Source organism: Microtus oregoni, unplaced genomic scaffold, assembly GCF_018167655.1.
Source record: "Microtus oregoni isolate MIOR12 unplaced genomic scaffold, Mior012 000020F_ref0000438, whole genome shotgun sequence".
NCBI classification, from domain to species: domain Eukaryota; kingdom Metazoa; phylum Chordata; class Mammalia; order Rodentia; family Cricetidae; genus Microtus; species Microtus oregoni.
In genome coordinates this window covers 17,304,506-17,322,762 of record NW_024543079.1, presented here as the reverse complement: position 1 = coordinate 17,322,762, position 18,257 = coordinate 17,304,506, and the positions used below count along the sequence as shown (strand labels likewise).

At 51.1% G+C, this 18,257-nt stretch overlaps 1 protein-coding gene across 1 annotated transcript; it reads right to left on the bottom strand.

The window, feature by feature from the left end:
• Positions 1-335: 335 nt before the first annotated feature.
• On the bottom strand, positions 336-15,264 carry Rbck1 (RANBP2-type and C3HC4-type zinc finger containing 1). Its single transcript, XM_041670853.1, has 13 exons — positions 15,152-15,264; positions 14,666-14,754; positions 13,599-13,743; positions 11,440-11,533; positions 10,496-10,694; positions 8,765-8,880; positions 8,517-8,690; positions 7,451-7,611; positions 6,310-6,421; positions 3,330-3,509; positions 2,717-2,815; positions 2,306-2,449; positions 336-933 (listed from the first exon to the last, which is right to left on the bottom strand). Exons 2-13 carry the CDS (start codon positions 14,685-14,687, stop codon positions 853-855), a joined length of 1,527 nt encoding a protein of 508 aa, XP_041526787.1. The 5' UTR covers positions 14,688-14,754; positions 15,152-15,264; the 3' UTR covers positions 336-852.
• Between the last annotated feature and the right edge of the window lie 2,993 nt (positions 15,265-18,257).

Sequence of the window (18,257 nt, the reverse complement as noted above, 5' to 3'; positions counted from 1 at the left end):
CGCCTCGCCTCCTGCCTGACCCCCTCCAGCAGTGCTTGTTAGACGCCCAGGAGAAGGGGGGAACAGTCAAGCCTTTCCTCCCAGTCTGTAGCTGTTTCTGTGGCTCTCACCTTCAAGCCCTTCTAAACTGCAAATTTCGCCAGTACAGGCTAATATCGGCCCTAGCAATGCTTGTTCCAGGAGTTAGACATGGTGGTGCCAGAGCTGAGCCAGCCTGATTCCCAGGCCAACAGATCACCTCCAGGTGCTGTTCCAAGCTCCCAGAGCTCACTATCCTGCCTCTATGGCATTCAGCCTAGGACGTTTGCTCCCTCAAGCACAACACACCTTCCTTCTTGGAAAACAACTTTAATTCACTATTCAACAAAGGGGGATGCAGAGCTGGACCCCATGGGCTATGTGTTCTGACCTACCAATCTACCTGCTTGGGTTCATAGCAGCCCTAAGAGGTGCCAGGCCTTCAACAGCAAGAGCAGCAAAAGTGCCCAGAAAGCCAGCAAGACAAAGGATGAGGCTGTGGGTCCTCGGGAAGCATGCTGAGGGAGAGCAGTCACTTGGAGGCTCAGAACACTAGCCATCCAGGCCTTAGGCCAGGGCCGTGTTGAATTAAGGCTGGTGGCTAGTAAGGGTAAGGTATCTAGCTCAGGGCCATAGTCTGGTCAGCTCCGTGGAGCAACACGGGCAGTGGGATTGACCTGACACCAGCTCAGCTGGGGCTCCTGTAACACAGCAAGCAGGCTTGCAGCAGAGCTCAGGGCCTTCTCAAACCAGAGCTAAAACCCCTGGCCCAGTCCTGCTGTTAGCTGCTACACATGTGGTTCTGGATCAATATTGAGGGCCAGCATCTTCGACTCAGTGGCAGTTCTGACAGCTAGGATGGCAAGGAACTCCATTGACCCGGCAGCGGCAGCCCCCACTGGTGTCCCCTGGGCCCTGAAGGAAGAGAAAAGAAGGTATCAGGGTGGTTAAACAGGCTATCCCCAAGTCACTCCATCTGCCCAAGGCAGAGCCCATTTGAAGGTCGAAGTGGCTGTCAGAAGCCCTCCTGCCTCAGCAACCTGAAGGAGGCAGCCATGAAAGCCTTTCAGCCCCAGCCCAACCCCTTCAGCATCCTCTCAACTCCATGGACTTCCTCTCCAGGCCAGAGAAGGAAGGGGGTGCAGCTGCAGGTGGATCAGCACCTGGGTAGAGGGAAGTAGTCCAGTTCTCTCTGCACCACTTGTCTCTAAGTCATCCAGTAACCATGCCAGCTCTGACTCCAGCAACCTACCTCTAGTACTGTCAGCCACCACTACAGGGTACTCAACCTGTGACAGGCACCCACTGAACACTTCTCTTGTACTTGAGACAGGCCCTGACACTGTCTCCACTCCATGGAGGAGAAATCTGAAGCTGAGAGGTGGCAGATATGTGCCAGAGGGAATGATTTGCAATCCTCCTTCCACCTATGCTGACCCAGACTTGCTCTTCTCCAAGCAGAACAGTAGGAAGCCTTGCTACCACAATGGCTGCAGGCCAAGAGGCAAAAGGCTGGGATGGGCAGGCTTCAGGACTATTTACTGTGGCCTTTTGATAATTTAAAAGAAATTCTTAAGATGTAAAAATTCTTAGCCCTCAAGTCCAGCAAGGTGATACATACTATAATCTCCACCCGGAGGCTGAGGCAGGAGAACTGCCACAAATTCCAAGCCAGCCCAGGCTACAGAGTGAGAAACAATCTAAGAGGGAAAGAAGAAAATCAGCTGGAAATAAAGCAGTCAGGAGGCAGAGAGAGGTGGATCTCTGTGAGCTGGAGGCCAGCCTGGGCTACAGAGTGAGTTCTAGAACAGCCAGAGCTACACACAGAAACCCTGTTTTGGAAAAACAACAAAAACTAAAAAGAAACGAAATCTTCCCCTGAGCTGGTGAGAGAGATGGTGCAGCAGATCAAAGGTCTCGCCGCACAAGACTGCTGACACCATCGAGATGGAAGGAGGGGACGAACTCCACTGAGCTGTCCTGACCTCCACATGAACACTGGGCCTAATCCCCACCTCCTTCCCTCCCCATCTCTCACACAGAGGTGCACAGACAAATACAACATAATATTAAGCCAGGCTCGGTGGCACACACCTTTAAGCACTTGGGAGGCAGAGCCAGCCAGCTCTCTAAATTGGAGGGCAGGCTGGTCTACATAGTGAGTTCCAGGTCAGCCAGGGCTACATACTGAGACCCTGCCTCAAATAACTTTGTTGATGGCTGGAAGTTTTGAGTCCCACTCCAGTAACTATAGCACCCTCCACCCTCCAGTACCCTGAAGACTCACCCCAGGTCCCCAGCGTGGACCCTTGGTGACCCAGCAGATCTCAGTGTGGCAGACGGTGCAGCGGATCCAGTCACAGCCGTCCTTCTTCTGCACCACAATCCGGCACTGTGGGCAGTGCATCGCCTCACCCTGCTGCAACATCACCTGGGAAGGGTAGCTACTGAGACCCTGGCCCTGCCCTCTGCAGTGTACCCTCCCTCCGAGCCTGGCATGGCTAGCTGCTCCTCTGTCCCTGAGGACTCCCAACCCAGACTCTTCCTGCAGCTCTACACCTGACACCCTACTGGAAATCACACTTTGAAATGGTGCAACCAGAAGAGTGGGTAAACCTCTAAGAATATGTGAACTTAGTCCTTCCCAAGAAGCATCTAGAACATAGGTCCCTAGGCACTCGCTAAGACCCTGACTTACCCTTAGCATCTCCGTTGTCTGCCGGGCAGCCACATCATTCTGAGCCCGAAGGGCCAAGTCGTCCTGATACTCCTTGCAATTCATGCCCTCATGGATGGCCTGCAGGACAAGGGGCTCTGAGTGAGACGTTTCCCCTGGGGCTTGCACTGGAAGCGGCAGAAGAGGCCCATCACTGGCACTGAGTGCCTCTGAGTGCCATCAGTGGAAGCCCTCACTTACAAAACTTATACCCATTTTACAGAACCCAGAGGGTCCAGAGAGGCGGAGCCAGGGTCATCAAGGAGCCTAATATAAATCCTATTTGCTTTTTTTTTTTTTTTGGTTTTTCGAGACAGGGTTTCTCTGTGGCTTTGGAGCCTGTCCTGGAACTAGTTCTGTATACCAGGCTGGTCTCGAACTCACAGAGATCCGCCTGCCTCTGCCTCCCAAGTGCTGGGATTAAAGGCGTGCGCCACCATCGCCCGGCTTCCTATTTGCTTTTTAGTGCTGATAGGCTCTATAACCCTAAAACAGCGCTCCCCTGTGCCCGGACTGTAGCCTCTGCAGTTGCTGTAGCCAGTCACAGCAAGCCCTAGCCAGATGAAGGCAAGAGGCCACGTGGGCCCTGTCCCACCTTACAGAGCAGACAGTTGACATGGGAGCATACAGGACAGGCGAACTCGTTGACATCATCCTCAAAGAAGCACCAGCCCCTGCAGTCAGGGGTCTTGCAGTGGTAGCTCAAGGTGCTGCGGTTCTCCGCGATAGACACGCCCAGATCTAGGAAGCGCTGGTAGTCCTCGGGGGACAGGAGCTGCACAAACATGGCTTTGTTGTTGGGAGTTCAGAATACCAGCAGATGCTCTTCCCTTATTAAATACTCCCAGGAAACCCAGCACCTAAACCTAGTCCGATGCCCCCCCTTTTTTGAGATAGGGTTTATGTAATTAAGGCTGGCCTTGAATTCCCAAGAGCTGGCCAGCATAGTGGCACAAGCCATTAAATCCCAGTATTTTGAAGACTGAGGCAGAAGGATCACTAGAGTTCAAAGCCACCCTGTAGGAAACAGCAAGAGCTAGTCTCAAAGACAAATCAGGATCCAGGTACACTGCACTCTGCAAACAATGTGGCAATGTCCCAGACTTAACCATCTTCTGGTGCCCTCCACACCCTGTAAGTCTGTTTCACATGGGAGAGTCCCCAGGCAGTATTCTAGGAGGCTGCACTTCCTAGCAGGGAAGGCTGAACTGCTGAGGAGAGACAGGACAAGGTAGGCCAGAGAGAGCTGAACCGCTCCTTAAGTAGTGGCAAACAGCAAGTCAGTGAGGGGGAGTCAGGCCTTTGTTCTGCATCTTAGCTGGGTGGTGCTTAGTGTAAGCAAAACTCACAGACCTATACACCTGTAAGGGGCCCATTCTCGTGTGAGTAACAGTGAATGATCTTTACCTTGAAAATACTGCCTGGGACCAAAGAAATGGCACAACAGGCAAGGGTGTTTGCTGCAGAACCTACCAACCCGAATTTGATCTCTGAGATCCACATGGTTGAAAAGACAGAATTGATTCTGACCAGTTGTCCTCTGAGCTCCAAACATATGCTGTGTGTTGCACACTCATATTAATATACACATAAATAAATGTAACTTTAAAAAAATAATTATGTATACATATCTGGGAACAGTAGTACATGCCTTTAGCCCCAGCATTCAGAAGGCAGCATTAGGTGGATCCTGTGAGACAGACCAGCTAAGACTACATAGTGAGACCAAAAACACACACACACACACAAAAAAAAAAAAAAAAAAACAACCCAGAAAAACAACAAAATGTTATCTGCTGAGAAAGAAGGAAATAAGACAAAATGCTAGGGCCTGCAGAGTTGGGGCTGCTTTTTCTTTCATTTCTCTTATTTTCTGCCACCCTTTTGTTTGTTTGTTTTGAGATAGGATTTCTCTATGTAGTCCTGGCTGTCCTAGAACTCAGAGATTAATTTGTCTCTGCCTCCTGAGTGATGGGATTAAAGACATGTGCTGCCCCCTGGCTATTCTCTGCCACTTAACAGAACTACCATCACCATGTCATTCTGCTGATACCTGCCTGCTCACTACCACAACTGAAGATTGAGTAAGGACCTGAGGACTTCTTGGTGTTTGCATGCAGCCCCTTGGGTGAATATGGCCTTTAGCAGGGCGGCCTTCTCTCCAGAGCATGGTCAGATACCTCAACAAGGCCCAGGAGCTTACCCACTCAGAAGCCCATGGACAAGGTAAAAGCTGCTTTGAATATAAAACTGAAATTCTCCAAGTTCTACTCTCTCAGATCCCCTTCCCACCTCAGCAGAGCCAGCCCCTTGAGCCTGAGAAACATTTGGTAAAGTTTTGGGGTGCTCCAGGAGAAACACGGTCAGAGGCAGGAGCAATGGGAAGAAGGGGGATCTGTGCATGCCTGGTGTTGTGGGAGGTCCTTCCGCTCCTACAGCCTATAGCCGCTGAGATACCAGCCCATTGGGGCGTGGTCTCTCTCCCTTTAAAAAAGAGGCCACTTCCCTCTCCTCTCTCTCTTCACTTCCTGCTCCGCTGGCGACTAGACTCCCTTCCTGGTTGTGCAGAGGGCTGTTGTCTGGGACGGTGATCTGTAAGTTTTTTCCCCTTTAAATAAATACCACCCTATTAATCATAATTCCAAACTGGTGTGGCATTGTTTGTGACTTATGCCTTCAATTGGCACCCAACGTTTGGTTGGTTGGTCTCCCATCTGGACCCTGGCCACTGTGATCCTGCTTCTCTGTCAAACCCAGGTGCTGTGCTTGCTAGACAAGAGCTCTACCCAGCAGCTCTAAACTTTGTCCTGACGCCTCAGCAGTGCTGGGGTGACAGTGTGGACTGCCATGCCAATTCTGCTCCCATTTTTATCCCTGAATGACCATATTACCACAGAATGTCAGTTCACTGTTCTGCTGGCCCCCCAGGGAACATGGGCCTAAGCATATGATTTACACCAGTCACCAGGATTACAACAAAGCAGCCTACACAGAGTTGTGTTTGCAACACTGACACCTAACCACTGCCATAGGCCAGGCCTGGGCGGCCTGTTTACAGAGGGGACTGAAGTAAACAGTTCTCCTGGGCAAGGCCATGGTGAACCATCCCATACTCATCACTGAGCAGACAAGCCAGGAGCTGATTCTGAAGCACAGAGACCCAGCTCCGCCCACATGGGAGCGCTACTTTGCAATTCACAAACCAGAGCGCTCTAAGGCACCAGGCCTGGAGTGACCGGTACAAAGCAAAAGCAGCTGACACAGCAGCCGCACAAGCCTGAGCACATTAGCAGACGCCACCTTTGGTGCTGGCCAAGGACAGAACAGAGGCTGAGTGAGGTTACACGGCCAGGCTGTAGCCACAGCTCCCACCCACCCTAACCCCTCTAGCCCTTGCCACACTGGTGAGGTTAAAGCATCTAAGGTTTCTTCCACACTCTCAAATGCTGCCCTGCTTGGGCCCCAGGCACTCCGAATGACCCCTCTTGGGATGCAGGCGGTCTATGCTCCTGTGCCTGCTGCCAGCTCAGGGCCAGCTCCCAGGACTCAGAATCCCTCCCACCCCGTGGCCTTACCGCCCGGATCTCCCTCTCCAGCAGCTTGCCAGGGCACGAGTAGGTGCTGTCAATGAAGGGGCAGGATACCTCCGCCTCCTGACTGTTTCGGATGGTGCCCTGCAGGCACTCCCTGGAGAGGAGAGAGTGCCAGTTAGGCTCATTGCAACACCCCACAGGGACTCCAGCCCTCAGATGGTAGGGCCTAATCCCAGGGCCCTTCCTTCCCATCCCTCTCTTCAACCCATTACCAAAGCCTCCATGCCACCATCCCTGCCTCTCTCTGATCTAGGGCACTGGCATGCCTGCCCAGGTGACTGCAGTAACCTCCTCCTTGGTCCCTGTCTCTCTAGCTGGTGCAAATGCTGACTCTCAGCACTACAGTGGTACCACCCAAAGAGGAACAGGGCTGCTACAGCTTGTCACCCGCGCAGGCTCAACTATCCTGTCCCACCACCCCCACCTCCACTCTGCTCCCTGACATTTTCAGACAGACAACTTTCCAGCCTCTGCTCCAGCATGACTTCCTCAGGGGCTGCCAGCTCTGTCACAACTTGAGCAAGGCTCTCAACCTAGTTACTTGCATGTGGCATTGTAAACATTAACATTGACACACACACCCGGCACTTAGGCTAGACAGGGCAGTCCATCAGGGCCCATTATGGTGAATGAACATATTTTCCCAGCTCACGGGTAGAAGGGCTGCACAGAGACCCAAAGGGAAGACTGAATACACTACAGAACAGAATGCTGTGCGGTGTCAGAGCTTGGCCCAAATGTCTTTACATATGCCAGGGCAGTAACTGGTAGTGAGGAAGGGCAGTGGCTCTGGAGCCAAAATGCTTGTCTCATTTCTGAGCTTCTTACAAGTTGTGTAGCCTTGACAACATGGATGCTTGGATTGTCTGTCCCCCTTTCCTTTTTCTTTGGATTTTTGAAACAAAGCCTCAAGTAGCCCTGGCCGGCCTTGAACTCTCTAAGCTATTCTTGAACTTCTCATCCTCTCGCCTCCACTTCCTGAGTGCTGGTATTCCAGGCACGAGCTACAACACCTCATACATAAATGGCGTTTTGTGGGCATCCAAGGAGATAAAGAACAAGGCCACACACACTTTCACTGTGGCTTTGGTTAGCACTGCTCCTAGCGGGAGTTGGGCCGCACCTGCAGAAGGTGTGCAGACACTCACGCAGCACCACGGCCTCGCCGGGCGCCAGCACTGAGTAGCACACAGGGCACTCAGCAGGCTCAGTGTTCAGCACCAGGCTCCTCTGCTCCAGCTGCACGTGCTGCAGGTAGTTCCCCTCCTGCTGCTGCTGCTTCCGCTGGGCACACGGGCAGGGCAGGGCCACCGGGTGGGTCAGGGTCTCAGTTGGTCAGGTAGGAAGTGGGACAAGGCTAGGGTAGTATGGGGGGCAGCAAGGCGGTGGTGGGCTGGGACTATGGGCAGGCCAAGACAGCCAGGGTGGGGCTACAGCAGAGTAGAAAGCTAGGTGAGGGACAAGGGAGGTAGAGAAAGAAGAGGCTCAGGGTAGAAGGGGGAGTAGAGGGTCCACAGGGATCAAATTCTGGGTAAGCAGGGTGGGGCTGGAGCAGTGGTGGAGGAAGGTCAGAGCTGGAGGGAGAGCTGGGCTGCAGGGAAGGCATGGCTAAGGCTGGGGTCATGGTCAAGGTTGGGAGGCTGTACTGAATCCAAAGGAACTGAGGTGGGGGAAGAAGATGCTCTTGGAGCAGGGAGTACCAGAGTTGGGTGCCTGTGGATTGTGTCTGTGGTGGGAACTGTCTGACTACTCTGGGGAAGTGAGAGAGGACAGAGTTACTCCCAAGGGGCACAGGAAGACAGTCCATGAGAGAGGAAGGGAAAAGAGGAGGGGTAGAGTGGGAGCCAAGATGAGGTTACAGGCCATGGGCTGAGGTTTGGGCATAGCATGGCAGAGTTAGGGTCGCAGATGGAAGTATTGTTGGCACAGCCAGAATGCTCATATACATGGGCGGTGGGCATGTCAAAGTGAGGATTCAGAACAAGTGAGGAGCCTGGCTGGGCATCACACCAGAGGAGCGAATCTCAGCCACAGAACTGGCCTCGGAGAGAGGCAGCTCTCAGTCAAGGGCAAGGTTATGGTTCAGCAGCGTGCTCGAGAGGGGACTGGCAGTAGCAGGTGGTTCCCCTTCTGGCTTAGGCCTTCCTCCACCAGCCTGCAGATGTCTGCCCCTAGACCCGTGTGCCCACCTGCTGGTACTGGCGCAGCGCCTCCTCCTCACCAGCCAGGCGTGCCCGCTCCTCCTCATCAGGCTGGTACGAGGCAGGTATCTGGTAGGTTTCAGGCCTTGCACGACAGCACATTTCACACCCAGGCCGTGTGGGTTTGTTGATGAAAGTGCAGCCAGGGCACTGCCAGCCCACCTGGATGCAGAGGGGGTGTGAGCTCGGCTGGGTTGCACAGAGAAGACAAGGCACACATCAAGTAAGGTGCTTACCGGTGGCGACTCTGGGGCTGCATCTGGCTGCGCTGGCTCCTGGTGGGGCCTGAGCTTGGGAAGGACGGGCTCCAAGGGGCCCCGTGGCTGCAGGGTGAGGTCCTTGAAGCCCAAATCTGCAGAAGGAGTGTGTGTGCATCCAGGCTGCCCAGGTATCCACACGCTGAAGCAGGTAGGCACACCCCACCCTGAGTCACCTGACAACTCTCTTCCTGAAGGTGGGTATCCAGGATACCCCAAGACCAAGGCTTTGCCTCACCTCTAACTGGACCATCATGACCACCCTCCCTTTTGAGAGGAAGAGCTGCCTCCACCATGTTGAAATGCCCACCAAGAAGAAAAAGACCTGAACATCCAGTCAGGAGGGCAACGAGGGACCAGAGGGGACCAGGACTGGGAGGGGCTGAGACGTGGCAGCGCCACCAAGGACACTGGCTGCACAGCTGACAAAACCCAAATGAGAGTGGCTGCACCGTGCCAGTGTCAGCCAGAGAGAGGATTCAGTCAGCAGAGGTGCTCACCACCGAGCCTGATGTAAGCCCTTGGGCCATAGAACGGGGAGGGAACTGACTCCTGCAAGTTGTCCTCTTCCCTCCACATGTATGTATGCGTACACGGCATGTGTACAGCTACACGCATAAATAATGTAATTTTTAAATTATTGACTTACTTTGTGGGGGGTTGTTTTACTGTTTTAAGACAGGGTTTCTCATATAGTTCTGGCTGTCCTGGAACTCAATCTGTATTCCTGGCTGGTCTTGAACTTAGAGATCTGCCTGCCTCTACCTCTCAAGTGCTGGGATTAAAAGTGTATGCCAAACTGGGCAGTGGTGGCCCACACCTTTAATCCCAGCACTCAGGAGGCAGAGGCAGGCAGATCTATCTCTGTGAGGTCGAGGCCAGTCTGGTCTACAAGAGATAGCTCTAGGACAGGCTTCAAAGCTACAGAGAAACCCTGTCGCGAAAAGAAAAAATAAAAACAAAAAAAAAACACCTAAAATTTGCCGGGCAGTGGTGATGTACACCTTTAATCCCAGCACTTGGGAGGCAGAGGCAGGAAGGCCAGCCTGGTCTACAGAGCAAGTTCCAGGGCAGGCTCCAAAACTAAAGAGAAACCCTGTCTCAAAAAAACCAAAACCAAAACAAACAAACAAACAAAAAAAAAAACACCACACACACACACAAAAAAACGAAAAACAAAAAGTGTGTGCCACTATGCCTGGCCCAATAAGTGTTATTTAAAAATAAAAAAATAAAAAAAAAAGCTGGGCAGCAGTGGACTTGGAAGGGTTATAGAACAGCCAGGGCTAAACAAAAAACCCTGTATCAAAACAAAAACAAACAAAACCCACTGCACGTCATAGATGCTAATTTCCTGCGCTGAAGAGTTGTTCAGAAGAATGGCCTTTTTTAAAAAACTGCATAAGTATCGGGGGAGGAAAATCTCATTTCCTGAGATTCTGCACCAGGGGTAAAGTTAAAGAAGAAAAACGTCTCTCTAAACAACTGTGAAACTTTTCTATGGGTCTGAAATACTGTAGTACAGACAAGCATACTAAACCCTAGCTATATTCCCCGCACACACAAACAGAAACACGGAGACCGTGCTCAGGGTCACACAGCCCCTCTCCTCCTGCCAGCCCCACTCGAGCGCTCTACACAAACGCTCTCCCGTCTGACACCCTCTGCATGGACAGGGCCCTCCAGCGCATCCCTCAGAGAGAGCTTCACCTTCCAACATGCGAAGCTGCCGCTGCCGCTGCAGCTCCTGAGGGTTGAGGGAGGTGTTGCAGGCAGACAGCAGGTAGAGGTAGGCGCTGTCTCCGTTCCGCCGAACACCATGTGAATGCAGGGTCTCCTGGTCTCGTGCCAGCCTCTGTCCAACCACCCACTGCTGCAGGCTGGGTGGAAAGCCATAATCTAGAAATACCTGGAGGAGGGGGCAGTTATAGTTTCAGAGTAAAATATCTACTGCCACACTCATATCTGAACACTTGATCCAAGTTGGGGATGATGCTCCTGAAACTGTGGAAGCTCTGGCTGTCATCGTGGGCCACTGAAGGCTGGCTCTGAGGGTTAGAGCCTACCCTGCTTTCGCCCTAGTTCTCGGCTCCCTGCCTGACCATATGAAAAGCCACAACCAAGGCCAGGCATGGTGGCAGGCACACACCTTTGATCTCTGTAAACTCGAGGCCAGTCTGGTCTACAAAATGAGTGCCAGACCACCCAGGGTTACATAGTGAAACCTCATATTTACAAAAGGTGAGACAGGAGGGCTGGAGAGATAGTTAGTGGTTAGGAGAACTTGTTGCTCTTACAGAGGTTCAATTCTCACAACCCACATGGTGGCTCACAATCATAGATAACCCAGTTCCAGGGGATCCAACAGACAGACACATGATACAATACACACATGCAGACAAGCATTCATACACATAAAGTAGGATAAATAGCTCTAAAAGAGTTGGAAAACTAGCCACAGCTGTGAGCTCCTGGCCCCTCGACGGAGTCTTTCGAACACCACCCCTTCCCATGATGCACATGTGAGCCAAAACAGCCTCTCCTCAAGCTGTTTCTAGCAGGTGTTTGACCACAACAAAAATATGGGGTGGGAGGCACACAGAGAGGATGAGGAGAGTAGAGAAGAGCCCACATGCCTCCAGCCCCGCACTCACCATGTCCTTGAGGGAGGCCACTGTCATATCAGGGCGCACTGTGAGCCAGATGGTGACAGTGTGCATGTAGGCATCTTCCACACTCACACACAGCCTGTGGGAAAGAAAGAGAGGCATGGATTTGGGTTACCAGCATGGGAATGCTCACGCCTGCATGTGTGCAGATGCTGTGGGCTGGTTAGATTTCTGTCAACATGTACAAGTTAAAGATAAAATATTAATTGAAAAAAAAATGTTTCCATCAAACTGGTATATAAGCAAGCCTGTGGGGCATTTTCTTTCCTTTTTAAACATCAATTTTTTAAAAGATTTACCTTATTTCATGTGTATGAGGGTTTGCCTGTAAGTACATATGCATACCACTTGTGTGCCTAGTACCTGTGCCAGGCAAAAAATGATGTCAAATACAAAGAGAATAGAGGCACCGTGTGGGGGCTGAGAACCAAACCTAGGTCTTCCATAAGAGCAGCAAACACTTGTAACTGCTGAGCCAACTCTCCAGCCCAGTTGTAGGCACTGCCACCTCGGGGCAGTGGTCCTGGGTTGTATTAAGAAGCAATAGGAGCAATCGGGATCAAGTCAGTAAGAAGCACTCCTCCATGCTATCTGCATCAGTTCCTGCCTCTAACTCAGATATCCACCTGTCTCTTAAATGCTGGGATTGCAGGCATGTCCCACACGCCTGGGGTAGGAAAATGATTTTGATACCAACCATTAGTAAAAAACAGAAATAATTCCATGGTGGTGGTAGCTCATGCCTTTAATCCCAACACTCGGGAGGAAGAAACGGGTGGATCTCTCTGAGTTTGAGCCAGCCTGGTCTACAGAGTGGGTCCAGGGCAGCTAGGGCTACACAGAGAAACCCTGTCTTGAAAAACACAACAAACTAACAAACCCAGAAATAAACAGACATACAAAGACTCCAAGTTTTCTATCCATGTTCTCATAGTTTTTTGTTGTTTGTTTCGGTGTTCTTGAGAGATATAGTTTCGTGTATTCACATTGGCTCTGAAATTTCTGCTCCTCCTGTTCTACCACCTAAATGCATCACCACACCCAGCTCAGAACAGAGTCTAACCTTCAAATTATCTTAGGAGTTTAGAAACATACACGTGTTTTAAATTGCAGTGCTCATTCCAGTGAACAATTCCATAATTACAATACTAGCAACCCCATAGAACAGCAGTTCTATGGGTCGTGATCCCTTTGGGGAGTCGGGCCACCAAAGACCATCTGAAAACACAGATATTTACATTATAATACATAATCGCAAAATCACAGCTGTGAAGTAGCAACAAAAACAGTTCTATGGTTGGAAGTCACCACAACATGAAGAACTGTATTAGAGTCCCAGCATTAGGTCGTGTTGAGAGCCACTGCCAAAGAGGCTAAACAAATTATGGAAGCCTTATAGTAACAAAATAAAACCTAAAGTTACTATCTTACCAGGTCTGGTAGTGAGCACCAGTAATTCTAATACTCTGGAGACAAAACTGTCTTGAGTTGAAGGCTAGCTTGGGCTACACAGTGATATATAGGCTAACTTGGACTATGGAGAAAGTCTTGATCTCTAAAAACAAAAAATAAATTAAAACAAATAAAAAATAAAGGTTGGGAAGATGACTCGGTGGATAAACGCCCTTGCTGTGCATCCTGTTGACCTGAGTTCATCTCCAGATTCAACAGTCGGAAGGAGACAACTGTCTCCTGGAAGCTCTCCGCCTTCTATACACCTAAGAGAATGAACCCCGTTCTTGCTTTGGCGCACAGACACTAAAACTGAAACGACAGAGGGAAGATCTGCATGACCCCTGGGCAAGGGTGACACCATTGTGCAAGGTCCCCTTAAAAAAAAAAAAAAATGAACCTGCCGGCAGTGGTGGCGCAGGCCTTTAATCCCACCACTTGGGAGGCAGAGACAGGAGGATCTCTGTGAGTTCAAGGCCAGCCTGGTTTACAAGAGCTAGTTCCAGGCCAGCCAGGGCGGTTACAGAGAAACCCTGTCTACCCGACAGCCCACAGCCGAATAGCAGCTAGGGCTTGAGGCTCAGATCCTACGGGAGGACCCGCCAGTGAGGCCGTGGGTTGGATCCACAGCACTGCAGGCTCCACAGAGCTCCAGGAGGCCTCCAGGCCCCTTTAATGTGAGTCTTACTCACCTGATGTCTTGTGTTGAGGAGACCTCGGGCTTTACTTGCACCCTGAGGGGCACCCTCTGCTCTGCCAGCCAGGTGGCATACTTCATAGCAGACTGTTCATCTCCACCGGCCACTGCCCGGGCGAGGCTCAGGGCCATCTCCTCTGCTGCAGATCAACACAGAGCAAGCAGGTTAGCACCGGTTTATTTAGGGAGGCTGGAGAGATTGACCTTGGAGCATGCTTTGTCCTGTTTCCCTATTGAGTTACCTTCTGCACCTGGCTATTTGAAGTCCTTTTTTTTTTTTTAGGGGGGAAGGGGTGCTTTTTCAGTCCTCACTCTCCTGCACCCTGGACTCATGGGTTGCCCTTTTCCCCTCATGCTCACAGTCCCCCACACTTTCATTTATCTGACAGGCATTTCTTGAACTCTATTGTATGTCCAGCAAGTGGAGTCTAACAGAGGTTATGATTAATAGGGTCCTTCTCAAAAACCCCCTATTTTAAAATTTGACAAGATAATCTGGCTGTGCTCCATTCCAGCAATAATAAGGAGGTCAGGGGAAACCTCTAGGAAGTAAGGGAAACTGAGGCCTGAATGAGGGATTGCTCAATAAGGAAGATTGTATCAAGAGGCCAGAGAATGGGCAAAGGCCTTGGGCAAGAAGTGGCTGAATCTGGACCAAAAAAGCCAAGGACTTGAGGCATATCTCAGCTACAGAGCACTTGACTAGCATGCCATGAAGCCCCGGGTTCAAGCCCCGGTAGTGGACAGAAGAGGCTGGTGGGAGTGAATGCAAGGAAATGGGAGAGGTCACTAAAGGTGGCCCAGAGCCTTGGGCTTGGTTTTATTAGGGCAGGGTTTCCAGCAAACAGGACAGTAACACTATAAGTGTTCCTCCGAATCTGGGTGGAAGGGCAACGGACAAAGGCACATAGTGTTCCCTCCCTGCCTTACTCTGGTCAACTGAAGTCTGTTTCCCTAACAATCAGGAGCTCTCCAGGTTCGATGTTCTGTATCCACTAAGTCTCCGACCCCAGCACTGACCCAACCCAGGGCCCACTTCCACCAGCTCCAGTCGGTGCCCACCTTTCTTGGTCTTCTCGTCCATCTGGCCTGGCTGCGCCCATCCCCTCACAAAGGGCTGCTGCTCTCGAGAAATGCTACCTTGGGGTCACCTGGGAGAGGGCGGGAGGACAGCAGCGATTCAGCCCTAGCCGGCCTCGCGCGTGGCCCAAGAGATATCCCGGGGCGCACACGGGCAGCATCACACTGCCTTGGGCCCAAGGCCAGGCATTGGTAAGCGGTGGGGCCCCCGCGAGGAACACAGAAAGCGAAGAAGGCCCTGGCGCCAAGTCCGCAGTGGGTAGTGGGTAACCACGACCCAAAAGCGACGGACAGAAGGAGGCCAGCCGGCGCGGGCACCCCAGCGTCCGGAACTCCAGCCCCGCGGCTCGCGCTACCCGGAAGACAGAGCGGGCTGCATCCCCGGAAGAGAAAGTGAAAGTGGCAGCCCCGGAAGTACAGCAGGCTCAACGGAAGACTGTCCCTTTATCCGAGACTCTGCAAGCTCACCGGCTGGGGCGGGCGTCTAGGCAGCTCTTGGCACTTATGGTCCATCACATGGCCTCACAGACCGGGGACACTAGGTCCAGGAGCCGATGACCGTCCCTCGGCCGACCACGGACTCCCTGCAGCGCCTAGCGGGGGGGGGGGGGGGCGGGGGGGGCGGGGAGAGGGGGCTGGGGCGGGGCCTAGAGGCTCAGCGGGTGGGCTCTCCAGCGGTTCTCCACTCTCACTCTTTAGGTACTAACCTGACTAGTTCCGCGTCCACTTCTGCAGAGCCTGCAGGCTCACGGAATCCGCCAACACACCAATGAGTACCCAGGTTTTGGCGCCGTTTTCGGTTGTGGAAACGGGGTTTGAATGTTTGTGACTAGCCCAAAGCCACACTGCTGGGGTTTAAATCCAAACGTCACAATCTAAGGAGCTCCACCTTGGCAGCCTGGAGACTTGTCTCCTGTATCGCCTAGCTTGGGAATTCTTTTCAGCCTCAACTCATGTTACCTTTTCTTCCAGTTTTCATCCCACAGATTAGCAGACACAGTGAGTCCCACCTGCAGAACGGATAACAGAAACTCCTCTCCTGCACCCAGATCTCATCCTGCCAGCCCCTCGCCTGTCTGTTTTCCCTCAACTGCCCTAGAGGATCCTATTAAAACATAGATAAAGGGGTAGGGGAGACAGCTCAGTGGAGTAAAGGCTTGCTTGCTGTGCAAACCTTAGGACCTGAGTTCAATACTCAGTGCCCCATAAAAAGCTGGGCATGGTGGTGGGTGCTTGTAATCCTACCTCTGAGGAGGCAGACGGGAAGATCCATGGGATTCTCCAGCCAGCCAGACTAGCCTAAGCAGTGGAGACCCTGTCTGAACAAGATAAATGGTACCCCACAGAAACATGGGCACGCGCGTGTGTACACACAAAATGAATGAACACTTTCCACCTTCACTTCACTTGCATTTCCCACCGTCTCCCTCTCCTTGGCTCACTACACACTAAAGTGCCAGCTCTTGAATTCTGGAAGAAATTAGTTGGCCAAGTTTGGGAGCTTCTGTTTTAGAATTTTCCATCCTCAGCTGAGAATGTCTGTAAATTTCAGCATTTGGGAGATGGAGGCAGATGACTCTGGAGGGAGGGGAGGAGGAGAGAAGGGGGAAAGGAAAGAAGGAATGAATGAATTTCCACCTGGGATCTTCTAGTAAAAAAATATTTTTGGGTTTTGACAGAAAATCTGTGACTATACCTCCCAGATTCTAAGATTATAGGCACAACTATCAGATTGTACTGGTCTCACTGTGTAGATCTGGACAGTCTGGAAAAGGCTTTGTAGACCAGGCTGGCTTCAAACTTGTATAATCGTCCTACCTCTGCCTACCACATCCTGGGATGATAGGAGCTTACCACAGCTCTTTTGCTTTGTTTTTAAAATAACCTCTGCTTCTTTTCCTTTGAGAGCTTTTAAGAATTTTTAAAACTTTTTTTTTTCAGGCCAGGCGGTGGTGGTGCCTGCCTTTAATCCCAGCACTCAGCACTCGGGAGGCAGAGGCAGGTGGATCTCTGTGAGTTTGAGGCCAGCCTGATCTACAAGAGCTAGTTCCAGGACAGGTTCCAAAGCTGCAGAGAAACCCTGTCTTGAAAAACCAAAACCAAAACAAAATAATCCAAATTTTTTCTTTTACATTTTGACTTTCTGACTGTGAAAATTTTGTGTAATATTCTTGAATTTGTGAAATTTGATCTCTCCCTAATTCTCTCTCTTATTTTTGCAATAGTTCCTAGCTTGAGTTTATACATTTACATACACTAGCACTTTGGTTTCTGTCCAGATGACAGGTGAGCTCTGCGTGTCTGTGCCTGAGGGTTTCCATTTCTCTTGCCTTATTTTCTACTGTGGACTGTGAAGATTTGCTTACTGGTGTTCCCATCAGCCCTGATATCGTCTGCAAAAAATTAGTTGGGGGGAGGGGAGATGCAATCCTTTTTTTTTTTTTTTCTGGCCTTAGCCTTCTCTCTTTAAGGGGCAAGCTGACATCTACTCTTGACCCTTTGACGTCAGTGGGTAGACTCTAAAATTCATTGAAACCCAAGTTCCCAATCAGGGTGACAGATCCATGTCTGTGTGAACCTTAACAAGAGACTCCATACCTCTGGGTCTCAGTTTCTTCCTCTGCTCATTGACCATCATGGCAGCTCTCTTCTCGCCAGCTAGTATAAGAATCTATATATATAAGAATCCCGATATGTATCACATTGTATTGCCCCAAAGTCAGCAGCTTGAAACAGTAGACAGGACATGGTGGCACACAATTGTGATCCCAGGACTCTGGAGGCAGAGGCAAGAAGATCACAGACTCAGAGCCGATTTGAGTTACTTATTTTGACACTGTCTGAAACAAACACCCCAACAATAAATATTTCTGGGGTCAGAGACAGAGAACTGGTTCCTAGGTGGCTTTGGCTTGATCTTGGGATGAGATTTGATTCAGAGTACAAACTGATTTGTAGGAAAAGCCCCTACCTCGTGAGTCTGTGTGCACAGAGACCTCTCCACATGCCTGCCCCTTCCTCGTGAGCCTGTGTGCACAGAGACCTCTCCACATGCCTGCCCCTTCCTCGTGAGCCTGTGTGCACAAAGACCTCTCCACATGGCTCCATCAGATGGCAGCTGGCTGTCTCCAGTGCAGGCGCCCAGGAGAGGGAGGCAGACACAAACTCATGAATGCTGGATAGCAAACACTTATTGCCAAGCTATATTCCCAGCCCAATATCTGTTTCTTCCTTTCCATCCCTCCCTTCTTTCCTCCTATTAGTCACCACACTGTGTGTTCTAAGAGAGTCTGGGCTAGGATGATGACTCAGTAGTTAAGACGGCTTCTAGGAAAAAGAATTCTGTTCATAGTACCCACACAAATGCCTTGGGAGGTAGAGACAGGGGATCCCCAGAGCAAACTGATAAGACTGGCTATATGAGGGAGATCAAGGTTTAACTGAGAGGCTTGATTCAGCCGGGCGATGGTGGCTCACACCTTTAAGACCAGCAGCACTCAGGAGGCAGTGGTAGGTGGATCTCTGAGTTCAAGGCTAATGAGCTCCAGGGTGGCCAGAGCTACACAGAGAAACA

Excerpts from the sequence above, each read along its gene's own strand:
- Rbck1 (XM_041670853.1), bottom strand. The coding sequence starts at position 14,687 with ATGGACGAGAAGACCAAGAAAG. Across the intron at positions 8,691-8,764 it reads CAGCCCCAGAGTCGCCACCG|GTGGGCTGGCAGTGCCCTGG; the intron begins GTAAGCACCTTA and ends CTCTGCATCCAG. Across the intron at positions 3,510-6,309 it reads TGGAGAGGGAGATCCGGGCG|CTCCTGTCCCCCGAGGACTA; the intron begins GTAAGGCCACGG and ends ATGTTTGTGCAG.